Raw genomic sequence first — 22,113 nt, forward strand, 5'->3', positions numbered from 1 at the left:
ATTCCAGAGACTGGACACTTTCCAGGTGAAATTAGTGCATTTAAATAGACGACAAAACAAGTCTCCAATAAAACACAAGTTCGACATAACCGATGCTCAGTGCTGGAAAAAGTCTGCATCCCTTAGAGCTGTGGATTCCGCTCTATGTCCATTGGTCCAGTAATCTTTATACAAGGCCAGCTCCTCACAATCAGCATGACATTGGCAGTCACACCCCATCAACAGAACAGAGCAGAAGAGAAGCCGCTGCTCTGTCGGCGTGACATCAGCCGGCAGAAGCAGTCAGTGCCTACAGAGATCAGCGCCGGGAACAACAGGCAGGTAGTGAGAAACTACCTGTTAGTTCTTAGGCCCACAGTAAAAAAAAAAATATAGTCCTGGATAACCCCTTTAAGTTGTTTAACGCTAAGGACTGACGAGGTCAAGAAATGTCTTCAAAAGGGCAAAATGTTACGATTAATCCCACGTCTCATGTATGAGGGCACAGGTTACGGGACCCTGGACTTGTAATTGGCACATTATTGCACACATTTATGATGCAGCTATGTGAGAAATGTAGAAAATTTAGTGTCTATTTGGAGCGCACTTCCCCCATCGCTCCTTGTCAGCGAGTCCTTAAACCTTCCACAAAGGAGCTCTTCAGGTCGACAGACAGAGCTGCTCCAGATCAGCGGCCACAAAATGTTTCCACGTAACATGATCTTTTAACCTGACCAAATACAATTCCCCTGATATTGTCTCCCCACCCCGTACAGAGGTGCTCAGGACAATGGCAGCTTGTTTGCGGTCTCATGGCCATGGTCCATGCTCATGAGGTAATTACCTGGCCGTATCCTCACCTTTATCGGTACTTCCGATGTTGCCTCTGATTCTCTGATGTCCTCGTGATGGTTATCGCTACAGCGGGTCAATAGGGCAAAGGGTGAAAACGCACCGCTGCGCAGCTAAGCTGCCTGGGATATCCCGCTGGGGGATGGACATTTCCTAAATCAGCACCTTGATGACTTGTAGCACTGGACTGGAGGTAGAGGGGTGGGCGCAACACATCATGGTGCACAGCATCATCACTAAAGCAATCAAGGCAAAGAAAAACGGCCCCCAATAAATTGCAGCCACATGAATTGGTACTTATCTAGACATTTCTCTACAGACCCTGATGCCTTTACAAATAGCTTAGAAAAAAAATCTGATGTAGATACGTCCTCTACATGAGAGGATACATCATAGACTTCTCACGTGACATCGTCCTTACGTAGACTCGGATATGGAAACAAGTGTAATTAAAGGGATTTACCATCTTAGATCAGGTAAGTGCAGATCATCAGGGGCCTCTGTCCTGCGAGACGAGGAAGTGGCCACTCAGTAATAAGGCGGGATGGAAATATGGCCGTGACCCTATGGGCTGAGAGCTGCCCACATGTACACCCACATTTCTGTATCTATTACAGCCAAAAGTCAAATACAACGATCCGAACTTGCATTATAAAATAATATAACGTCAGGCTGGGAACTGCAGATAATATAAACCTGACAGTAACATGCCGCCACATTATGGTAGTCTGATTTGGCCTTAAAGAGCCAGGCCCCTGAATGTGCTAATACTCAGAGGTCGGACTCCCGAGTGCTCTGCCTTACCCAAGGTACATTTGTCAGTCTGTGGAAATTAGACTGCACTCATATGTCATCCGAGTGCAGTCTGGTGGTTTCCATGCACTCGTTATGTTGATTGCTCTCGGCCATACAGCTCATCAGCTCAAACTTGGACAAGCAGCAATTTTTCTCAGACCGCCTCGGTCGGAAAAAAAAAAAAAAAGTGCACAGCCCCATAGAATAATGTTGATCCTAGGGTTATCCAATGTTTTGTCGGATCACACTAGGACCTAAAATACAGCCATATGCACGAGTCTTAACAGATTAGTATACCTGTGCGTTGCAGTATATTATATCCTGTGCATGTAGAAAGGATCACCAGCTGATGCGGTACAACTGAAATATACCCCAATGAGGATCTCAGAAACGTCCTGGGGGCATTATTTCTCCTATTATCTATCTATCTACAATATAAGGCCTCAGTCTTTATGATTTTATTTTTTGAGATGCTTGTAAGAAAATAAAAGTCATGAATCTTGTTTTTTTTTTACTAGTATTTGTTTGTGTATTTTCTTAATATTTATATAATATTTACAGGTGCTTCTCACAAAAGTAGAATATCAAGAAAGTTAAATTTATTTCAGTTCTTCAATACAAAATCATATTTCAAGCTGGTGTCAAAGTATTCTAATTTACTGAGATAATGACTTTTGGGTTTTCATTGGCTGTAAGCCATAATCATCAACATTAACAGAAAAAACATGTGAAAGATCACTCTGTGTGTAAAGACTATATAATATATGAGTTCACTTTTTGTATTGAAGAATAGACAAACTTTTTGATGATATTCTAATTTTGTGAGAAGCACCTGTTTAATTTTATATATTACATATCATGAAGAAAAAAAAAAAAAAAAAATCTATAGATATCTATATATCTATCTATATAGGAAGTGCATGAAGCATGACTGGAGAATGATATATAAATCATATTATCAAATATATATTCTATATTTTTTTTTAATATAATGCCAGTCTAATAAAGTTAGATTTGGCAGATGGCATGAGGCATTAAAACAGAGTGAGAAGTGCAAGAACACACACAGAGGGAGCGGTAATCACAATTTACTAAGGGGTTCCATATTTATTGTTCTTATTTACAAAGATATCCATCAATGTAAGGGAAAGTTGGGTATTATATACAGAGGAAAAAGTGACAAAATAGAAAATGTAACATTAAAAGAAACAGAAAAGAAGAGACGCGGACAGAGGGATCTTGAACACTGTGACCGGCAGACAGACAATCTTATAGCTGAATTTGCAGGCGAGTCAGTCAGGAGTCCTCCAGGTGAAATAATGAAGGGCAAGAAATGCAGAGGAGGTCGACACGCTTCTGTATAAAACAACTGAGTATAATTTTATCTGTCAGACGTCTATCAACTGACGGATATTGAAAGCTTGGGAGGATGTGATAAAATCTCCCCCAGCCCTACAGTCAGCCATAGTTATCTGTCCTCAACATCAATAACGCTATTCATGAGGCAAGGGAAAATTAATAAAAAAATCTTGGTGCTGGGGGAGTAAAGGCAGGTGAAGCTGCCTCACTTGGGCTTTGTCTCGGCGTCTGTCACTTGCCGTATGAAGATAGCATCTTCGGGGTGTTCAATGTCATCCATTTCGTACATGTAGGAGGCAGCGATTGCCAGAGTGCTGCCGTCAATACTGAAGGCCAGGGAGGCGATGCTTGTAGGGTAGCGGTGGAACTGGCACAGACGTTTTTTGTTGAAAGGATCCCAAATATTAACAAAACCATCTGAGCCACCTGCAGAATGTAAGAAGAGGAGACGTTAGCACCATTATATATAAGGTCACAAGAAAACAGTGTGATAATGTAGGAAATCAAGTGGGGTACAAGGTGGTGCGAGATCTCTCCTGGTGGGGGCAAGTGAACGGACCTGTAGCGAAGGTGTTGTGCATGCTGTGGAAGGACACGGCGTTCACAGGATAGATCTGCTCAATGTTGTTCTCCTTCAGCCGGTGACACTTGAAGGCATATTTCTTCTTCTGGACTTCCAAGCTTGGGTCTAAATACTCTACAGCAACTCGGCCTTCAATGGAGCTCAACACGTAGCCCTGTGACAACCAGAAATGGAAGTTATGGTAGGGAAATTGAAAAAAAAAAAAAAAAAGCACTTGAGCTGATTAGAATAATCTAAATGGAAAAGTTCAGGAATTATGAAGGCCTCTCACGTGGAGGCAAGAGTGGCACATCGGCTGTGGCCCTGGTGTCGTGCACGTATCCTATTCTAATAGGTCAGGTGTATGATATTCACCGACCGCACCAGAGAGCTGGCAGAAGCCATCAGAAGGCAAAAGGCACAGAGACAGAAGACCCCTATCCTTCTAGTCGCTGGCTTCTCCCTGCCTTGCTTGGTCTGTCCCTCCCTAGATGCAATCAAGCAGAAGGGATGGGACAAGCCACAGGGAGACACAGATTCCTATTTTTTTTTCAAAAACTAGAGCCAGTTTAATTACAGTAGACTTCTGGCTTCTAAAAGTCACTTTCATAGCATTGCAAGCCTACAAATTGAAATAAAAATTTTATTTAAGCCAAGTTCTCTCTGAAAGAAATAACAGCTGAAAAGAAAATCTGTTAGTATTTAACATTTGCAAATCCTTCATCTTGAATCAATTTTCCATTAAAAAAAAAAATCAAGAGAAGTGTAAGGGTAGGTTTCCTCGGTCAGTAAATGCTGCGTGTTGGACGCTGTGTACAGCCGCAGTGTCCAGATGCTAAAGCATAGTGGAGGGGATTTCATGAAATCCCAACTCCACTATGCGTGGAGTGATGCGTTCAGCTTTCCTGCGTAAACAGACATGCGGCGCATCTTTCCAGACCGCAACATGTCAATTTATCTGGCGGAGACGCTCTGTCTCTGCAAGATAAATATCACCGTCCAATGTATTGGGTGCGGTGATTCCACATGGTTAAAAAAAAAAAAAAAACACATGCGGAATTACCTGCGTTCAAAAGCCGGCAGCGTTTTGGACGGAGCGGACATGTGCTGCGTCCAAAGCGCTGCCGGTTTCTGCCCGTGGAAACATACCCTTAGGCCGTATTCTAATGGACGGTCCGCAAGTCTCCCGACCCAAAACCCAACAGCCTCATGAGCATATAGGAGTCTATTGAGTTTGGGTCGGACGACGCACAGCCAGTCCATACATCACAGTACACAGCTATCAGAATTCGGAATTGACCATAAAAACCATTAAGAATTCACATTTTAATTTTTTTTTTCTAAAACATGAAAGTGCTGATAGACTGGTGCAACATGCAATGAGAAATTTTGTTAATTTCATTTTTTTTTTTCCTAAAGAGGAGTGAATGCATGTTGCAAAAGCAACCAGGAAGAAATGCAATATAAAATATCAATATTTTTGCACGTAGTAACACCATGCATCCTTTAACAGTTGGGATATATTGCTACTGCACATAGTGACAAATATAAAAACATGTGGTGACCTCTCCCGATTACCTGTTTATTGGGGAATGCTCGGATACACCGGGTCTGGTACTTTAGACTGGATTCACGTCTCTGTTGCACATAGCCCATGTTCCGGAGATCCCATACCAACACTCTTCTACCGGCGGTGCCTACTATCAGCCGGTCTCCAGACACAGACAGCGTATACACCTACGGGAGAAAGGAGACATTTCATATGTAGTATTGAATCAAACATGAACAAGAGGCGACACAGATATAAGAGGCGGTATATAAAAAATATACAAGTAAAAAGTCTGCACAGAATGTCAACATCTTATTAGTATGTTCCCAAAGTAAGACAAATGAAGCAGAACGCAGCGCTGGAGAGGTCAGCTGGTAAATTAAGGTTTCTGCGTCTAGGCCATCAAAAGACAAGAAGTCCCACAGTATTTCATAAAAGAAAAAAAAAAAAAAGCTGCAAAACATTTTCATGTCATCAATTCACACCATAAGCGCTCGAGCCTGGGAGCTGTGCACAAAGAAAGTCAATTACTGAACTTGTCAAAGTTTCTGCATCCATCCACGGCGCATGGCCGCGCGGTTATAAACATGGTCTACTACAGCGGCTACGGTACAAGCACAATGAAGGTTAGGAGAGGATTCATTACGACGGCCAACGTACAAGAACAATCAGTAAAGAGCAGTTTACATCATTTTAGCCGAAAAAACCCAAGTGGCGCCCTCTCACCTAGAGATTTTTAGTTTCTGCCCAGATAACAATCTAATGGATGAAGGGACCTGTATGCTTATTCTCCAGGCTCTATGAGACAGCAATGGTGGGAGCCAGGAGAGAAAGCATTCAGCCTGTTGTGGGTCCTTAGTATGGCCGAGTCTGCAGCGCGACATTGAGATTACAGGGTCATAGTGCAACATTGCATCTAATGATGGTGTCACATTGCGACCTACCGCGGCACAGATGCTAATGTTTCCAAGCGAGTTGGATTTTTTGCCGCTGGTTGCAAGTCGTCACTTGCATGCTTTTAAAGCAACAGCGCTGTTGTAAAATAGTCGCACGGCAGCAAGTCACAAAGTGCACAAATGTTTTTGATCACGTAATTTTCTGATGTTCTTACATTTTGCCTTTTAGCCTTGATTGGGTCCTTCCATCCCCGCAGAAGGAAGTAGTGACCAGACAATCCATAAAAGACGTGTGACCAGCTGCAGCCGATCACTGACAGAGGCGGGTAACCAACACAAGAGAGTGTTGGAAGCGTGGGACAAGGAATTAGAGAGTAGAAGCCAACATGGAAAGCATCAGATCAGCAGCAAATAGGTAGGGGGTGGTTGACTTAGAAATTTCACAAGCCCTTTAAGTTACGCCAAGCTAACACAAGCATTTGGTGTTCATCCTTAGGTATAGAGGAGAAAAAAAAAAAGCCTAATTTACATGACGGATCCCAAAAACTATAGCCAGGTGTATTTAAGGTGTATCATTTTATGAATGACAAAAAAAAAAAAATGACGACAATAGACCGATTTCCATCAGCGCCTCCCCTTAGGGGTCCGATTATACCTAGAGGGTCTCTTATGGGGTGTAAAATTAATGTAGGGTTTTCAGTATAGATAACCACACACCTTGTGCCCGCTATATTGAAATGCAAGGGGGGGATGCTGCAGAGAAGCCTCTTAGATTGCTTGCAAGTACGTAAGAAACAGTATGGCATAAAGACAAGTGAAAGAACTAGAGCGAGCGTTACCCGAGTGTAAGCAGCAGGAAAAATTACAAATGAATGCGGCGGCGCTGGCCACTTTACACTAATGCCACAGGTACGACTGCTGCCACCATTACCAAGACATACAGCGACCATAGCACAAGTGCAGGAGGAGGAGGGAGAAGAACGAACAGTTGTAATGAAACAATCTCTGGGAGAATGCTAAATCTTCTTCACAAACTGGTGTCACACCTGGATTGGAAGTAGTCTTTTTAGCCACCAGTTTCATCCATCACCCCAAACCATGGTGTCAAGCCGCCGAGTGGGTGGACACATATCAGGAGTATGAAAGGAAGGAAAAGTAAAAAACAGAAAATGAAGAAACCCGACGTGCCGCGCTGTCTGAGCCAATAGGTAGGCGGTTTCCCAGTGGCCGTCTATTATGCGCCGTCCTGTCAGCTATTCATCACCGGCTTTTACCGGCCACATACACCCATAAATCAAACCAAGAAACAATGCAATTATTCTGCTCCGCACAAAGGTCTCGCCAGAAGTAGATTCAGTCGTGATGGGGTAAAAATGACGGCCATTTAGATGGAGTGCAGGCCCTGTAATGATGGCTCCAAACTGGTCAGTATATTTAAGAGGAAGCACAGGCACAGAAGCGCCGTGTTGATTTAGTGGAAGGAAAAGCTTTCCTGCTTCATCTTGACACAGTAACTTAGCAGAAAATATGAAGGAGAAAAAGGATGTAATAACTTAAATGCTGGCGCTGTAATCTTATGTGAGGTCTGCGGAAGAAACAATTGGTTTTAGCCGAGCACAGAACTTACGCTTCACATAGCGAAAGATGATGGAAGGCAGGCAGCAATGCGGCAGAACTCAAATAAGTTTACAAGAGAATAAAATGCCGCCTAACGTAAAAAAGGATAAAATTGCAACAAACAGTCCAAAAAATCCAATATATACTAAGAGCAAGCAAACCTTATCAGGTTGAGAAAACGTTCCCGCGTTGCATGGCGTCCGCGGATCCCACAATTTCACCGTCTGGTCCCAACTGCCCGTCACCATAACGTTCACCTCGGGGCAGAACTCCACGCATCGAATGGGAGCATCGTGACTCCCAACCACAGTTTCTGCAAAACAAACATTGCAAGGGGAAAAAAAAATCAATAAAAAAATCAATAACACCCTCGGGCCACGACTATGAAGTCTTACTTTATGTGACACACTGGTCAGGTCTATAGTCACAAGTCGCTGGCTAACAACGCTATATTTATATAAATGGCACTTATTGCCCATAATTTTACTGGTCCTAAAGATGGTTGGACCATAATGCCATTTAACCCAAAGGATACACTTCACCAATCCCGAGAACGGCGCTCTGGTGTTCCCTGGTTACCCGTTTGGATGGAGTGATGTCCAAGCATGCACCACCACTGTGGATGGAGTGATGTCCAAGCATGCACCACCACTGTGGATGGAGTGATGTCCAAGCATGCACCACCACTGTGGATGGAGTGATGTCCTAGCATGCACCACCACTGTGGATGGAGTGATGTCCTAGCATGCACCACCACTGAATTAATTCTCTATAGGACTGCAGTATATGGGGGTCATCAATAAGTATAAACAAGGAACCCCCCAGCCATACTATCACGATCCATGGGGGATCCAGCATTTGGCAAGGTATTCCATATTCTAATGAAAACAGCTTTATGCTCCAGATTCTTCAGTGCAGAAACACCTTTACTGGGGGGTGACATACCTTGTTGCACAATATAAGACGTACAATATTAAAAGGAAGTTTAATTTTTTCTTTTTTTTTTTCTTTTTAAGCAGGTGCCTGGGTGCTAAATACAACAAAGGACAACAAGCTTCACTCCACTATATATACACAAAAAAACGGAGTAAACGCAATGTCCCACCAATCATTATATAAAAAAATAATTTTTATTCAATTAAATAGTACATAGAAATATATTAACGTACATATTACAATACAGACCCAAACACAGGAGATAAAAAGGAAAAAACAAGTGATAAGATAGGAAAGAGGTGAGAGACACAGTGTAATCCCTCATGGTATCTGCATGATTATAGTCACACCACGCAGAGTTCAGAGGCTCACTCCATCAAAAAGTCCATCATATAATCCCTGAATCCTATATCGACCATGGGTCCAGAACTGCTGCAGTTAAATCAACATGCTTACCCATGAATAGGGGTGAATTGCACGACTTCCCAGATGCCCCTGAAGCGCGTTTCGCGGTCCAGCTTTCTCAAAGGGGATACTTCACTGCCTAAACCATAGCATTAAACCCTTCAAAACCTTTGACTTCTATTTACGTCAAAACATCAAATTTGCCCAAAAATGGTATCAATAAAAACATAAGCTCAAGCCACAAAAACTGAGATGTCATCCAGCCCCAGATCGTCGAAAAATGAATCCACTAAGGGTCTTGGAAAACGGTGACGCAAGTTATGTTTTTTTAATCTTACAGATTTTGGCATTTTCTTTTCACCGCATGAAAAAACAAAAACAAAACACAACTCATACTGACAGGTCAGTTTTACCATATAATGAACATGGTTAAAAAAAAAACAAACAAAAAAAAAAAAAAAACACATTGTGGAATTGCACTTTCACCACACTTGGAATTTCGTTCCAGTTTTCCAGTACTCTATATGGTAAAAAAGTAAAACTTGTCCTGCAAAAATCAAGCCCTCATACAGCCAAATTGATGGAAAAATTAAAAACATAAATAACTAAAAATGATGTCTCTTGGTAGAAGGGGGAGGAAAAAAAAAAAGTAAAACAGAAAATCGCAAGGTTATGAAGAGATTAAAGAGGACTTTTTACCAAATTTTTCATGTTAAACTGGACATATGATGTAATAATGACTGCAAAGTAGAACAAAACTTTTTTTTTTAGTTTATAATTTCACCTTTTTATTGGAATCTTATGCAAACAAACCTGTGATGATGTTATCAGTGTCACATGACCTAGGGCCACAGGTCCTGCAAGCTGGAGTGTGCTGCCTAAATAAGCATTGAAGATATATTACACAGCACAAAAGGGTAGCGCTATTATATTAACTCCAGTTAAGGCTACTTTCACACTAGCGTTAACTGCATTCCGTCACAATGCGTCGTTTTGCCGAAAAAACGCATCCTGCAAAAGTGTTTGCAGGATGCGTTTTTTCACCATTGATTAACATTAAGCGACGCATTGTGACGGATTGCCACATGTCGCACCCGTCGTGCGACGGATGCATCGTGCAGTGGCGGACCGTCGGGAGCAAAAAACGCTACATGTAACGTTTTTTGTTCACGACGGTCCGCTTTTTCCGACCGCGCATGCGCGGCCGGAACTCCGCCCCCACCTCCCCGAACCTCACAATGGGGCAGCGGATGCGCTGGAAAAATGCATCCTCTGCCCCCGTTGTGCGGCGGAGACAACGCTAGCGTCGGCCCGACGCTAGTGTGAAAGTAGCCTAATAGCTCCACACTTCTGTGCTGTGTAATGTAACATGTGACACTGATGACATCACAGATCCATCTGCACTAATAATAATAATAATAATAATAATTTTTATTTATATAGCGCCAACATATTCCGCAGCGCTTTACAAATTATAGAGGGGACTTGTACAGACAATAGACATTACAGCATAACAGAAATCACAGTTCAAAACAGATACCAGGAGGAATGAGGGCCCTGCTCGCAAGCTTACAAACTATGAGGAAAAGGGGAGACACGAGAGGTGGATGGCAACAATTGCTTTAGTTATTTGGACCAGCCATAGTGTAAGGCTCGGGTGTTCATGTAAAGCTGCATGAACCAGTTAACTGCCTAAGTGTGAAGCAGTACAGACATAGAGTGCTAATAACTGCATAAAGTGTATGAGAACATGATGAGAGGAACCTGATTATGTTTTTTTTTTTTTTAATGGGCCACACAGGGATAGTTAGGTTAATGCATTGAGGCGGTAGGCCAGTCTGAACAGATGAGTTTTTAGGGCACGCTTAAAACTGTGGGGATTGGGGATTAATCGTATTAACCTAGGTAATGCATTCCAAAGAATCGGCGCAGCACGTGTAAAGTCTTGGAGACGGGAGTGGGAGGTTCTGATTATTGAGGATGCTAACCTGAGGTCATTAGCGGAGCGGAGGGCACGGGTAGGGTGGTAGACTGAGACCAGAGAGGAGATGTAGGGTGGTGCTGAGCCATGGAGTGCTTTGTGGATGAGGGTAGTAGTTTTGTACTGGATTCTGGAATGGATGGGTAGCCAGTGTAATGACTGGCACAGGGTAGAGGCATCGGTGTAACGGTTGGTGAGGAATATGATCCTGGCAGCAGCATTCAGGACAGATTGGAGCGGGGAGAGTTTGGTAAGAGGGAGGCCGATTAGTAGAAAGTTACAATAGTCCAGACGAGAATGAATAAGTGAAACAGTAAGAGTTTTTGCAGAGTCGAAAGTAAGAAAAGGGCGAATTCTAGAAATGTTTTTGAGATGCAGATAAGAAGAGCGAGCCAGTGATCGGATGTGGGGGGTGAATGAAAGCTCGGAATCAAGGATGACCCCAAGGCAGCGGGCATGTTGCTTTGGAGTAATGGTGGAACCACACACGGAGATGGCAATGTCAGGCAAAGGTAGGTTAGTAAAGGGAGAGAACACGAGGAGTTCAGTTTTTGACAGGTTCAGTTTCAGATAGAGGGAGGACATGATGTTAGAGACAGCGGTAAGACAATCACTGGTGTTTTCTAAAAAGGTCGGCGTGATAACAGGAGAAGAGGTGTATAATTGGGTGTCGTCAGCATAGAGATGGTACTGGAAACCAAATCTACTGATTGTTTGTCCAATAGGGGCAGTATACAGAGAGAAGAGGAGGGGGCCTAGGACTGATCCTTGAGGAACCCCAACAGTAAGGGGAAGGTGAGAGGAGGAGGAACCAGCAAAACAAACAGTGAAGGATCGGCCAGAGAGATAGGAGGAGAACCAAGAGAGACCGGTGTCCTTGAGGCCGATGGAGCGGAGCATAGTGAGGAGGAGCTGATGATCCACAGTGTCGAATGCTGCGGAGAGATCCAAGAGAATTAGCATGGAGTAGTGACCATTAGATTTAGCTGTTAGTAGGTCATTAGAGACTTTAGTGAGGGCAGTTTCAGTAGAGTGTAAAGAGCGGAAGCCAGATTGAAGAGGGTCGAGAAGAGAGTTATCTGAGAGATAACGGGTAAGACGGGAGTGAACCAGGCGTTCGAGGAGTTTAGAGATGAAGGGAAGATTAGAGACAGGTCTATAATTAGCGGCACAATTTTGGTCGAGGGAGGGTTTTTTAAGTAATGGATGTATGATGGCATGCTTAAATGAGGATGGAAAAACCGGAAGTGAGGGAAAGGTTGAATATTTTTGTTAGGTGAGAGGTGACAGCCGGCGAAAGGGACTGGAGGAGATGTGACGGAATGGGGTCACTGGTGCAAGTGGTCGGGCGAGAAGATGCAAGGAGCCTGCTTACTTCCTCTGTAACTGGTTCAAAGTCAGAGAGTGAACTAGATGCAGTGGGGGAGGGAGGATAGTGCATGGTATGAAGAGATTGGGAGATGATTTCCTGTCGAATGTGGTCAATTTTTTCTTTGAAGCACTTCTATGTTGCCTGCCTATGATTGGTCAGAGCCATACAGGAGGCAGAAGTAAACGCCCCCATTGAAAACTATGTATTAATGTGTGTATTATCCACTTGGACTTAAAGTTAACTCATTAGGTGCCAAATATTTGACTGCCAATATCTCTGCCAGAGGGACGAAACTAAATAAATTTAGAAAAAAAAAAAAAAAAAAAAAACACCTTTGCATTCCACTCTGCAGCCACTATTTCATGGTGTCCAGTTTGCCACGAAAAACATGCTGAAAGGTCCCCTTTAATAAAAATGCTATAAAAAAAAATAAAATAAAAATAAAAATAATATAATCGAAACATTACATGGATCCCAAATTAGTATCATTTAAATAATACTTCCCACAGTTCAATGCACTGAAAAATGAAAACATTACAGGCATCGGAAAATGGCGATACAAACCAAATTTATTTTTTTTAGTTTCCAAACTTCTGAAATTTCTTTTTACTACTCAAAAATCTATGCAGGTTTGATATTGCTGTAATCGCACCAACCTAGAGAATCATGTTTGACGAATGCCATAAAAACTAAACCCAAAAAACAGTGGAGGAATTGCTTTGTTTTTACCATTTTATCTCATTTAGGTTTTTTTTCTGTCATTCAGTATATTTTATGGTAAAACACATGGTGTTGTACAAAACTCCCACAAAAAACAAGTCCTCATATGGCCACATCAACAGAAAAAAAAAAAAAGATGGGTCTTGGAAGAAGGGGTGGAAAAAGGGGTGTAAAAATGAAAATTGGCAAGAGTTAATAATAAAAAGTCATTTCTTTTTCACACACTTACCTCCATCTGTATTCAGGTCGTGCATTTTTAACTGGTGATCCAGGCCTCCGCTCCAGGCATGAGTAGGATCCTGCCATAGAAAACAACACGTGTTCTATAACTGGTCACATTCACACACCAAACAGTAAAGGAACTTTATCAGAAAACACGTACGTAGAAAGCGCAGTCAAGGACGGGAGCGGCATGCTGGTACTTCAGTCTCATTGTGTTTGCAGGAACATCATACAGGCGGACAGAAGAGTCCCAGGAGGAAGCCAGTAAGAACTGGGAAGTGTTTGGACTGAACTTGACGGCAGATATTCCATCCTCGGGGGCTTGATTGAGCTTAAATTCGTTGGAGCCCGTCATCTAAGACAATAACAAAAGTATTGAAAAACATGAACGTGTTCGTCAGGATACATTCCAAAATTGAGCCACTGAAACCATCTGCGGTAATCTATAGAAAAATTACACTTGCTGCAGATTATCACAAGGCCAATATTAAACTCAATTACTTTGCATTTTAAGAACAGTATTTCTGACTTAGAAAGTGACCGTGATAAAACATCAGACCGCACTCGGACTAATGTTACTCTAATGGGGTGGTGCACATGTCAGATTATTTTTGCCCATACCGGTCCAGAAATAAATTTTATATATATATATATATATATATACACACAGGTATATAGAAAAAAAAATGCAGCATGCCCGAATTCAATCCGAAATTTGGATCGTGACCGACCATGTAAGTTAATGAGTCCATGGAAAACCTCAGACGTCATCGATTTCAATAGACAATTGGTCGCACTATGCTGACACTGTACAAATCACAAATCGACGATTTTGCAAAAAAAAAACCACAATGGCGATGGAGCAATCACTGACTATATGGGGCGAGAACAATTGTATCAGGTTATTGAAGCACACCCTCCGATAACAGGACGGTGTGATGTCGAAAAGTATCGCTGACATACTTACACCAGCAGGTAATTGGATGGAGGGTTCCTACAGATGGCCGTTCACAGATTACCTACTGGTGTGGATGCATCATTAGGTACATGGTTACCGGAGCAGTTTCTCTTGCTGTCTTCATGGAGACACATAGATCTGTATAAAACCTGTATACTCAACACTTGCAGATTACTAAATCAAGAAAATCTGCAAAGTTACCTGCCCTATCAAATAGAACCCGGCTATTCGTTTTATGTCCAAATCTAAAGAAATTAACTGGAATATAGGTTGGTATGCATGCAATGTGTAGGCGCATGTTCACCCTGGCCACTAAACAGACAAAACTTAAGAAAAAAAAAAGGAAAATAAAAAAATAAACACTGCAGTAAAGAAATATATATCACTAGTGCATGTAAATAACATAGGTTGTTTAGTTGACACTAGTTTGATAAAAAAAGAAACAAAACGTAAGAGCCATCCCACCATATTCCAGTTCATTTATTTAGTTTTTTTTGTACCCGATGCAAATAAGAGCTTGACCTCCCTTTCCTTTGAGCTGGACATTATGTTTATATAGCTCTCCATCGCCAGGTGTCCACTAGTCGGGGACCCATTCCTGCTCGGCCCTTACTCACATTTACATCATTTTACATATGGTAAGGTTTTAATACTAGAGGTAAAGACCATCCCGAGCAGGGTCACTGACGCGGTGAGATGGCTTTTGTTTTTTTGATCAAAACAATATTAACTAATTACCCCATGTTATTTTCATGCATTATTGCTATTTAGTTACTGCAGGGTATTTTCTCATTTTGTTTTTTTATCTTATGGCCATCTCGGACACAGCTGATGACAACGTTGTGGTCCACCATGAAGTCCTAAAAGAAGAGGCCTCATGATGAATTGCCTCACGCATCTGCAATTCATGGTTTGCTTGCGGATTGAAATATCCGGAGCAGCCGCAGATCTCCTGACCCGGACTCCATCGTCTCATAGTGACATATTAGCCTGTTGAGTCCAGGTTAGGAGATCTGTGGCCGCACCAGACATGGTGGTCCGCACCGAACATAGTGACGGCGGCCCGAAACAGAAAATCCTAATGTCACCAAAACCCAAATTTTCTGTCTAGATAATGAGCCGGCATGGTTCTGACAGCCTGCCGTACACATCCCATAATACAGCTTCATCAGCAGATCGCTTCTCTGAAAGATGTAAGTAATCATTGTGATTCTTCCTAACGAGGCCTGTTCTGGTGGCAACTATATTAATAAATGGGTCAGGAATGTCTTCTCTGTAACGAGATCTGTCACTAATTACTAAGTATTTTAACCTCTTAAAATTACCAGAAACTAAGATTGGCTTAAACAAGACATATGTCTTTAATAAGCAGAGGCCTCTATGAAGCCCCTAATAAAATAAGAAAGCCTCACTAACGCAACTCATTTCCTCTCGGATCAATAAAGTAATTATATACTACAGACGCTTAAATAAAAATATGCCAGTGGCTTCAAGCAAATTTAATTTCACAGATTCTCCTCTAGAAAACAGCCTGCATAAACAGGACCATCTCAATTAACCCTGCGCCTGGTCCAGAGATCTGCGGGTAATTGCCCTGTGCAGCAGCACAGCCTCATTATATCAAAGGGTTTAGCCAGTCACCATAAACACACAGGTGCACACAAAATGCCACCATCTACTCCCATCATTCGCTGAAGACGAGAGAATGATCACCACCAATAATCCAAGAGCGCCTAAACTACCTAACAGCGCAATCCGCCAGAAAATAGGATAATGAGTGTGCGCCGATCACCATTTACACCGCATCCTGCGTATACAAGGTTGTGCCATAAAAGACAATTTGCATGATGTGGGAAGATGACAAGAAGGCTTCCTCCATGATTATGATGGCTTTGGAGAGTCTGCAAATGGCACTTCACATTCAGATGTTGAGAAACCAACAAGAAAACTACTAAAACGATATCAAAGAAAAAGCAAGCCCGCAGTATACGGTACAGGGGTACGTCTATGAATAAGAGGGGGAGCGGGACCCAGAAAGCACAGGAACGGCAGCATAGATATCGGTGGCAGCTGCAGCCAGGAGGGCCGACATCATCGATGACATCTCTAGCACTGGGCGGCCAGGAGGGCAGACATCACCGATGACATCTCTAGCAACGGGAACCTCCAGGCGACTGCTGCAGCGCTATAAGGGTATGTGCACACGTTGCGGATTCAATTGTGGAGTTTTCCGAGCGGATTCTCCAGAATCCGCAAGTAAAATGACCTGTGTTTTGCCTGCGTTTTGACACCTGCGGATTCATATAATCGAATAGGTGTAAAACGCTGCGGAATCTGCCCAAAGAATTGACATGCTGTGGAAAATAATCCGCAGCGTTTCTGCGTGGAATTTCCACAGCATGTGCACAGCGGATTTTGTTTTCCATTAGGTTTACATGGTACTGTACACTGCATGGAAAACTGCTGCGGATCCGCAACGAGTGCACATACCCTCAGTCATTGTAGGTCTGTAGTCTGTGTAAGGGCGAAGCTATGGAGCAGGGTAGCATGGCGCTGACGTTTCCGCCCCTCACTGGGCCGCAGGTGGTTAAAGCCACATGGAAAAGGGATGGGGCAAGAACTGCAATCATCACTTTTTGGGCCTGGGGCACATTTATGTAAAGGGGCACATTTATGTAAAGGGGTAATGTGATTGGCTGCAGCGGTCAAATGACTGTGTGTAGGGAACACAGGGTTGAGAAGCAGTACAAGTTCAGTAGGTAAGTATATTATATAAGTTTATTTAGGCATCACCCGTTGGCCACTGGTGGACAACCCCTTTAATATTAGGAGATGCTGTCAGAAGTACTATAGAGTGCAGTGAAGTACAGTTACCTTTGGGGAGCCACAGTCAGGCACTATAACTCTGGGTGAAGCTGGCAATTCTAGTGTTGGGGGTCACCATGTACTTGCCAATATTTTGGGGGACACAATTTTGAAGGCCACAGCTTACAGTAAGCATCTTCTGATTTGTAGGCACTGCATAGTGTCACGTTCACTGGGCTACAGTACGGTGAAGATTTTTACTTAAGTCTAAAGATCAATTATTCACCCCAAAATCAGTAGCGTGACCAACTTTGAGGGTATGTGCACACGTAGATGGAACCTCTGTGGATTTTTCCGCAGCGGATTTAAGAAATTCGAAGGTAAAAGGCACTGCGTTTTACCTGCGGATTTTATGCAGATTTTGTGCGGATTCCTATTATGGAGCAGGTGTAAACCGCTGTGGAATCCGCACAAAGAATTGACATACTGCAGAATATATAACGCAGCGTTTCCGTGCTGTGTTTTCCGCAGCATGGGCACTGCGGATTGTGGTTTACACTGTACTGTAAACGCATGGGAAACTGCTGCAGACCCCCGCAACGTGTGCACCTAGCCTAAAGAAGCACTCCCACTACGTGTTTTATTGATTAAATGTGTATATGTGCATGTAATGTAGTGGGAGAGTGATAATACTTGTATACTCACCTACCGATGCGCTCTCCAGCTCTTTCGAGAGTCTCAGCTGTGGTGACATATCTGGCTCATTCTATACTCTGTGCATGAGCTGGAAGTCTCTTATAGGCCACGTTCACACGTTCAGTATTTAGTGATTTTTTTAATCTCCGTATTTGTAAGCCAAAACCAGAAGTGGTGACGTGTTTCTATTATATTTTTCCCTGACTGTTCCACTCCTGGTTTTGGCTTACAAATACAGAGATAAAAAAATTAAACAAATATAAATAAATTTAAAAAATAAATAAAAATCACTAAATACTGAACGTGACCTAGAAAAAAACTATTGCAATTGTGCAGCGAGTCTCAGATTCATCCTGCCCATTGTTTGGGAAGCATGAATCAGTTTGACAGGTTCCCCTTAAAGACAATCAGCAGGATTTCACCCCCAAACTGTATGTGCTCATAGCTCTTTCAAAGACAAATCTAGCAATTCCTTTACAAAGCTGGTCCGTTCCTCCATTATTGAGCAATCAGCATTTGAATTGATATGCAAATAAGGATGACAAGCTATGGTAGATCTGAAGCCTCTGTCACTCCAGCTCTATTTTCCGCCCAGCACCGCCTCACTCACAGCTTCTATGCTGTTTGAATTCAGGCAAAGGAGCCATTGGACAAGCAGCAGGAGGCAATGTAGGGCAGGGAATAGAGCTGGAGTGAGAGGCTTCAGATCTACCATAGCTCTTCAGCCTCAAATGAATATCGATACAAAAGCTGATTTCTCAGGAACGTGCCGGCCTAGTAAAGGTATTTCAGGTCTTGTCTTTGAAAGAGCTACATGTGCCTCTAATAATTTCAGGAGGAGGGGAATCCTGCTGAAAGATTCCCTTTAAATTTAGAGCTTATAAAATGCTAACTATAATATCAGAATTTTCAAAGTAAGAACACCAGTCCCATCAGGTCTTAGAGATTTAACAATGGATGCAGTTTATAAGGTGAAATCTGGGTGACACATCCTCATGTGTGTGTATGGTCACTGTGGGCTATCGCCACTGGGACCCTCCACGAGTGCATGTGTGACCACTGCTGCATCGCCTGTGGTAACTACAAGGCAGGTAGGACCCCAACCCTTGTGTGTGGTGGGGGTGCCAGCATACATCTAGATTAATAAGTGATAGATGTATGAAGTAGCCATTGTGCAGGTGGAGCAGAATTTATTTCATGTGCTGGGTCCACATAACATCCAGATGGAGCAGAGTACGCAGCCGTTCTGTTCTATACAACGCAGCACACACCCCTATCTTCTTAACTTGGCACGTTCCTTAGTGCAGCAGCTCTATGAGGGAACATACCAAAGCACCATGAACAGGGGGGGGGTATCAAAACTGAAGTAGAGGGAAAACTGGAGCAGCGGCACATAGGAACCAGAGTGCGCCTCTCATGTTCCATATATCACACACACGCAGGCTTCTGGCAGATCCACAGTCACACAGGAGCGGACCCCACCACACTGCAGGAGCCGGAGACACGCAGCATGGTGGGCGCGGCCACAGAGCCCGGTGTCTTTCTCACACGCTTCCCTGCACTCGTCCTCTTCTTCTCTCCACATTGCCTCACGATCACTCACCGTGCCTCCTATCTATACCGCCTGTTCTTCCCTGTTTCAGCTTCAAACCGCCACCATTGAGCTCGGGACCTCTGAAGATCAAGCTTGCTGATTGGCCAGTTTGAAAAAGTGTCTTTGAAGCTCATTGGCTAAGAGGTAGAACCTGACAGGAAGTCAACGACTAATGTACCGGACGTGCTGTGACGTCACGGGCTGGCTGTCAAAACGCTAAGAAAACGTGACTTTTCGCCATGTTGTGGATGGCAAAGAGTTAAAGTGATGGAAGTTCAGCGATGTAACGCTGAGGACGGAGGAGAATGTTGTACATGACATGGTGATACGGGATGCTGGGTGTACTCACCCCACTACAAGGATGGTTTTTAATGTAAATGCTAATTTAGCTGTTTTTATCTATGGACAAGACAGCATATAGTGGGAGTACTGCCTACTTAGCAGAAGATAATGAAGAGAAACCTCACCAAATAGTGACTATACAATGAAAGTGAGAAAAAATTAAAACATACATTTTAATAAGTTAATATAATGTAACCATAGGTGCCACCATTAAAAAATCGGGACAGAACCTCCGGGTAGGGAGAATAACTCCAACCGCATCCGCTGAGGGGCTGTGCTCGAGGACCAATCTCAGAGGCCACCACTCCTCTGTATAGGAATAGCCAGGTCAGCTGTGGTGTAGCACCAATGTCGTGGGATGAGATGAACACTGGGGTCCTACCACAACACATCAAACAACGATATATGAAGTCCAGGGCCGGACTTAGCCCAAAAGGCGCCCTGTGCGAGACTGCAGGACGGCGCCCCCCCCCCCTCCAAACTTTGAAAGAAAACAATAACTCTTTAATATTCACAACAACACGTTTACTTAGAAAACTTGTGTTTCCCTGCAAAACACTTGAAGAAACACTAATATTGCAATAACGGGAATTATAAAGTGCTTTAAAGCGGACCAAAAGGAAAAAATGACGCTTGGTCCAAAGCCATATGGGCTGACAGCCAATCAGAGTGCAGAGCGGCGGCCTGCAAGGCCAAACACCGCCCTGCACTCTGATTGGCTGTCAGCCCAACGCTGACAGCCAATCGGAGTGCAGAGATGATGGCCAGCATGGAGAAGAGTTCCGGACGGGTGGCAGCAGGTCGGGTGCCGTGCGGACCAAGAGTCATTCTATGACTTTTGATCCACCTTAATACTAAATAAAATATCTTAAAATATCAAATATAAATAATATAATAAATATGCAACATACATGAGAAAAACTGTCATTAAATATGTGCACAATTTTCAACCTTCAAGACAAAAAAATAAAAATAAAGTGCACTATACTGTAATCCAGCAACAACAAGAACATAATAACGTGCTACATAAACTGATTTAAAAAGCAACTTTCCGTGCTTTTACTTTGGCAAACTCATCAATAGTTTCATTTAAGTCTAGAGATGCCAACACATCATTTTCAATTGACAAGACTGCAAGTGAGGATAACCTGCTCTCTGTCATAGTGGACCTTAAATATGTCTTAATGAGCTTAAGTTTTGAAAAACTGCGCTCTCCTGAGGCCACAGAAATCGGGATGGTGCACAGAATCTGAAGTGCAGTCCAGGTTTGTGGAAAGTGCTCTGTAAACTCATTTTTGGTGAGGAAACCAAGTATCTGCAGCGGAGTCTCAACATCATCAGGGAGCACATTCCGAATGTGCCAGAGTTCATCAGAAAGTTCAGCACCATTTATGTCAGACTTATTGCCATAAGTCAGAGACTTCTGCAGTTCTACACTATGTGCCAACAAGTCTTCCCGTGATTCATGGCTCTTTATATCGTACAAAAAGCCCCATTTTTTATTATGAATACTGAGTTGCTGGAAACGCTCCTCCATTGAATTTAAAGCAGTATCCACCAACACATTGAAGAACTCAACCTTAAATTTCTGCTTTGCATCCACAATTGGTTCATCCCGTCCTTCATAGCTAAAAGTGGGTTTTTTAATTCTAACACGTGAGGTACTCTTAAATATGGGGTCCACACCATTTTCCTCTGCTATATTCTTTGCTCTTTGGAAAGAGCCTTCAAAACCATTCTCCCTGAATTTCTTAAGAAAATCATGGGTTTTTTCAATCATGTCTGCTGCTGTGATGAGGTTGGCGGTCTGGTTTTGCAAAGCTTTGCTCACAATATTGATTTGAAATAATATGTCATACCACACAATTAAGGACACCATGAATTTAAAATTAAGGATATGTTGGGACAACTCTAGAGCATCATGTTTTGTTTTTGGCTCTGTACTGCTGTCTTCAGAAAGGGCAAATAATGCCTCCTGTATACCTGCTAGATTTTGGATCAGTGGTTTGAGGCAGTTTATCCGGCATTCCCATCTTGTGGTACATAGAGGTTTTACAGTAAGACCTGATACATGGTCTGTCAAAACCTTCCATCTCTTGGCTGACCCAGCAAAAATAGTATATACACGCTGAATAATTCCAAACAGGGTTATAGAATCTATGTTAGATTCTGCTGCATCTCCAACCACTAAATTGAGGCTGTGGCATCCACATGGTACAAAAAACGCCCTTGGATTTTTTTTTAGTATGTTGGCTTGAACACCATTATTTTTGCCTGCCATATTGGCACCATTGTCATAGCCCTGGCCATGACAGTCATCAATATCTAGCTCTTTGCTAATTAGGAAATTAAGAATAATATCTGATAATCCTCTACCAGTTGTGTCTGTTACAGCAACATATCCAAGAAAATGTTCCCTGATCTGGCATAACCCAAGTTTAACATCAATAAAACGGATGGTAAAAGACATCTG

The 22,113-nt window shown here is 42.8% G+C and overlaps 1 protein-coding gene across 2 annotated transcripts; it reads right to left on the reverse strand.

The window, feature by feature from the left end:
• Nucleotides 1-2,713: 2,713 nt before the first annotated feature.
• Nucleotides 2,714-19,440, reverse strand: BUB3 (BUB3 mitotic checkpoint protein). 2 transcript variants are annotated; one of them, XM_077258472.1, is made up of 7 exons: nucleotides 19,308-19,440; nucleotides 13,406-13,600; nucleotides 13,253-13,322; nucleotides 7,771-7,922; nucleotides 5,126-5,284; nucleotides 3,545-3,722; nucleotides 2,714-3,411 (listed from the first exon to the last, which is right to left on the reverse strand). In XM_077258472.1, exons 2-7 carry the CDS (start codon nucleotides 13,598-13,600, stop codon nucleotides 3,191-3,193), a joined length of 975 nt encoding a protein of 324 aa, XP_077114587.1. In that variant the 5' UTR covers nucleotides 19,308-19,440; the 3' UTR covers nucleotides 2,714-3,190. The 2 variants fall into 2 exon arrangements, with proteins under 2 accessions (XP_077114587.1, XP_077114586.1); XM_077258471.1 differs by lacking the exon at nucleotides 19,308-19,440 and adding an exon at nucleotides 19,187-19,290.
• Nucleotides 19,441-22,113: the final 2,673 nt, after the last annotated feature.

Source organism: Ranitomeya variabilis, chromosome 4, assembly GCF_051348905.1.
Source record: "Ranitomeya variabilis isolate aRanVar5 chromosome 4, aRanVar5.hap1, whole genome shotgun sequence".
NCBI classification, from domain to species: Eukaryota; Metazoa; Chordata; class Amphibia; order Anura; family Dendrobatidae; genus Ranitomeya; species Ranitomeya variabilis.

Excerpts from the sequence above, each read along its gene's own strand:
- BUB3 (XM_077258471.1), bottom strand. The coding sequence starts at position 19,216 with ATGCTGCGTGTCTCCGGCTCCTGCAGTGTG. Across the intron at positions 13,323-13,405 it reads TCCTTGACTGCGCTTTCTAC|GATCCTACTCATGCCTGGAG; the intron begins GTACGTGTTTTC and ends TTTCTATGGCAG. Across the intron at positions 3,412-3,544 it reads GCACAACACCTTCGCTACAG|GTGGCTCAGATGGTTTTGTT; the intron begins GTCCGTTCACTT and ends TACATTCTGCAG.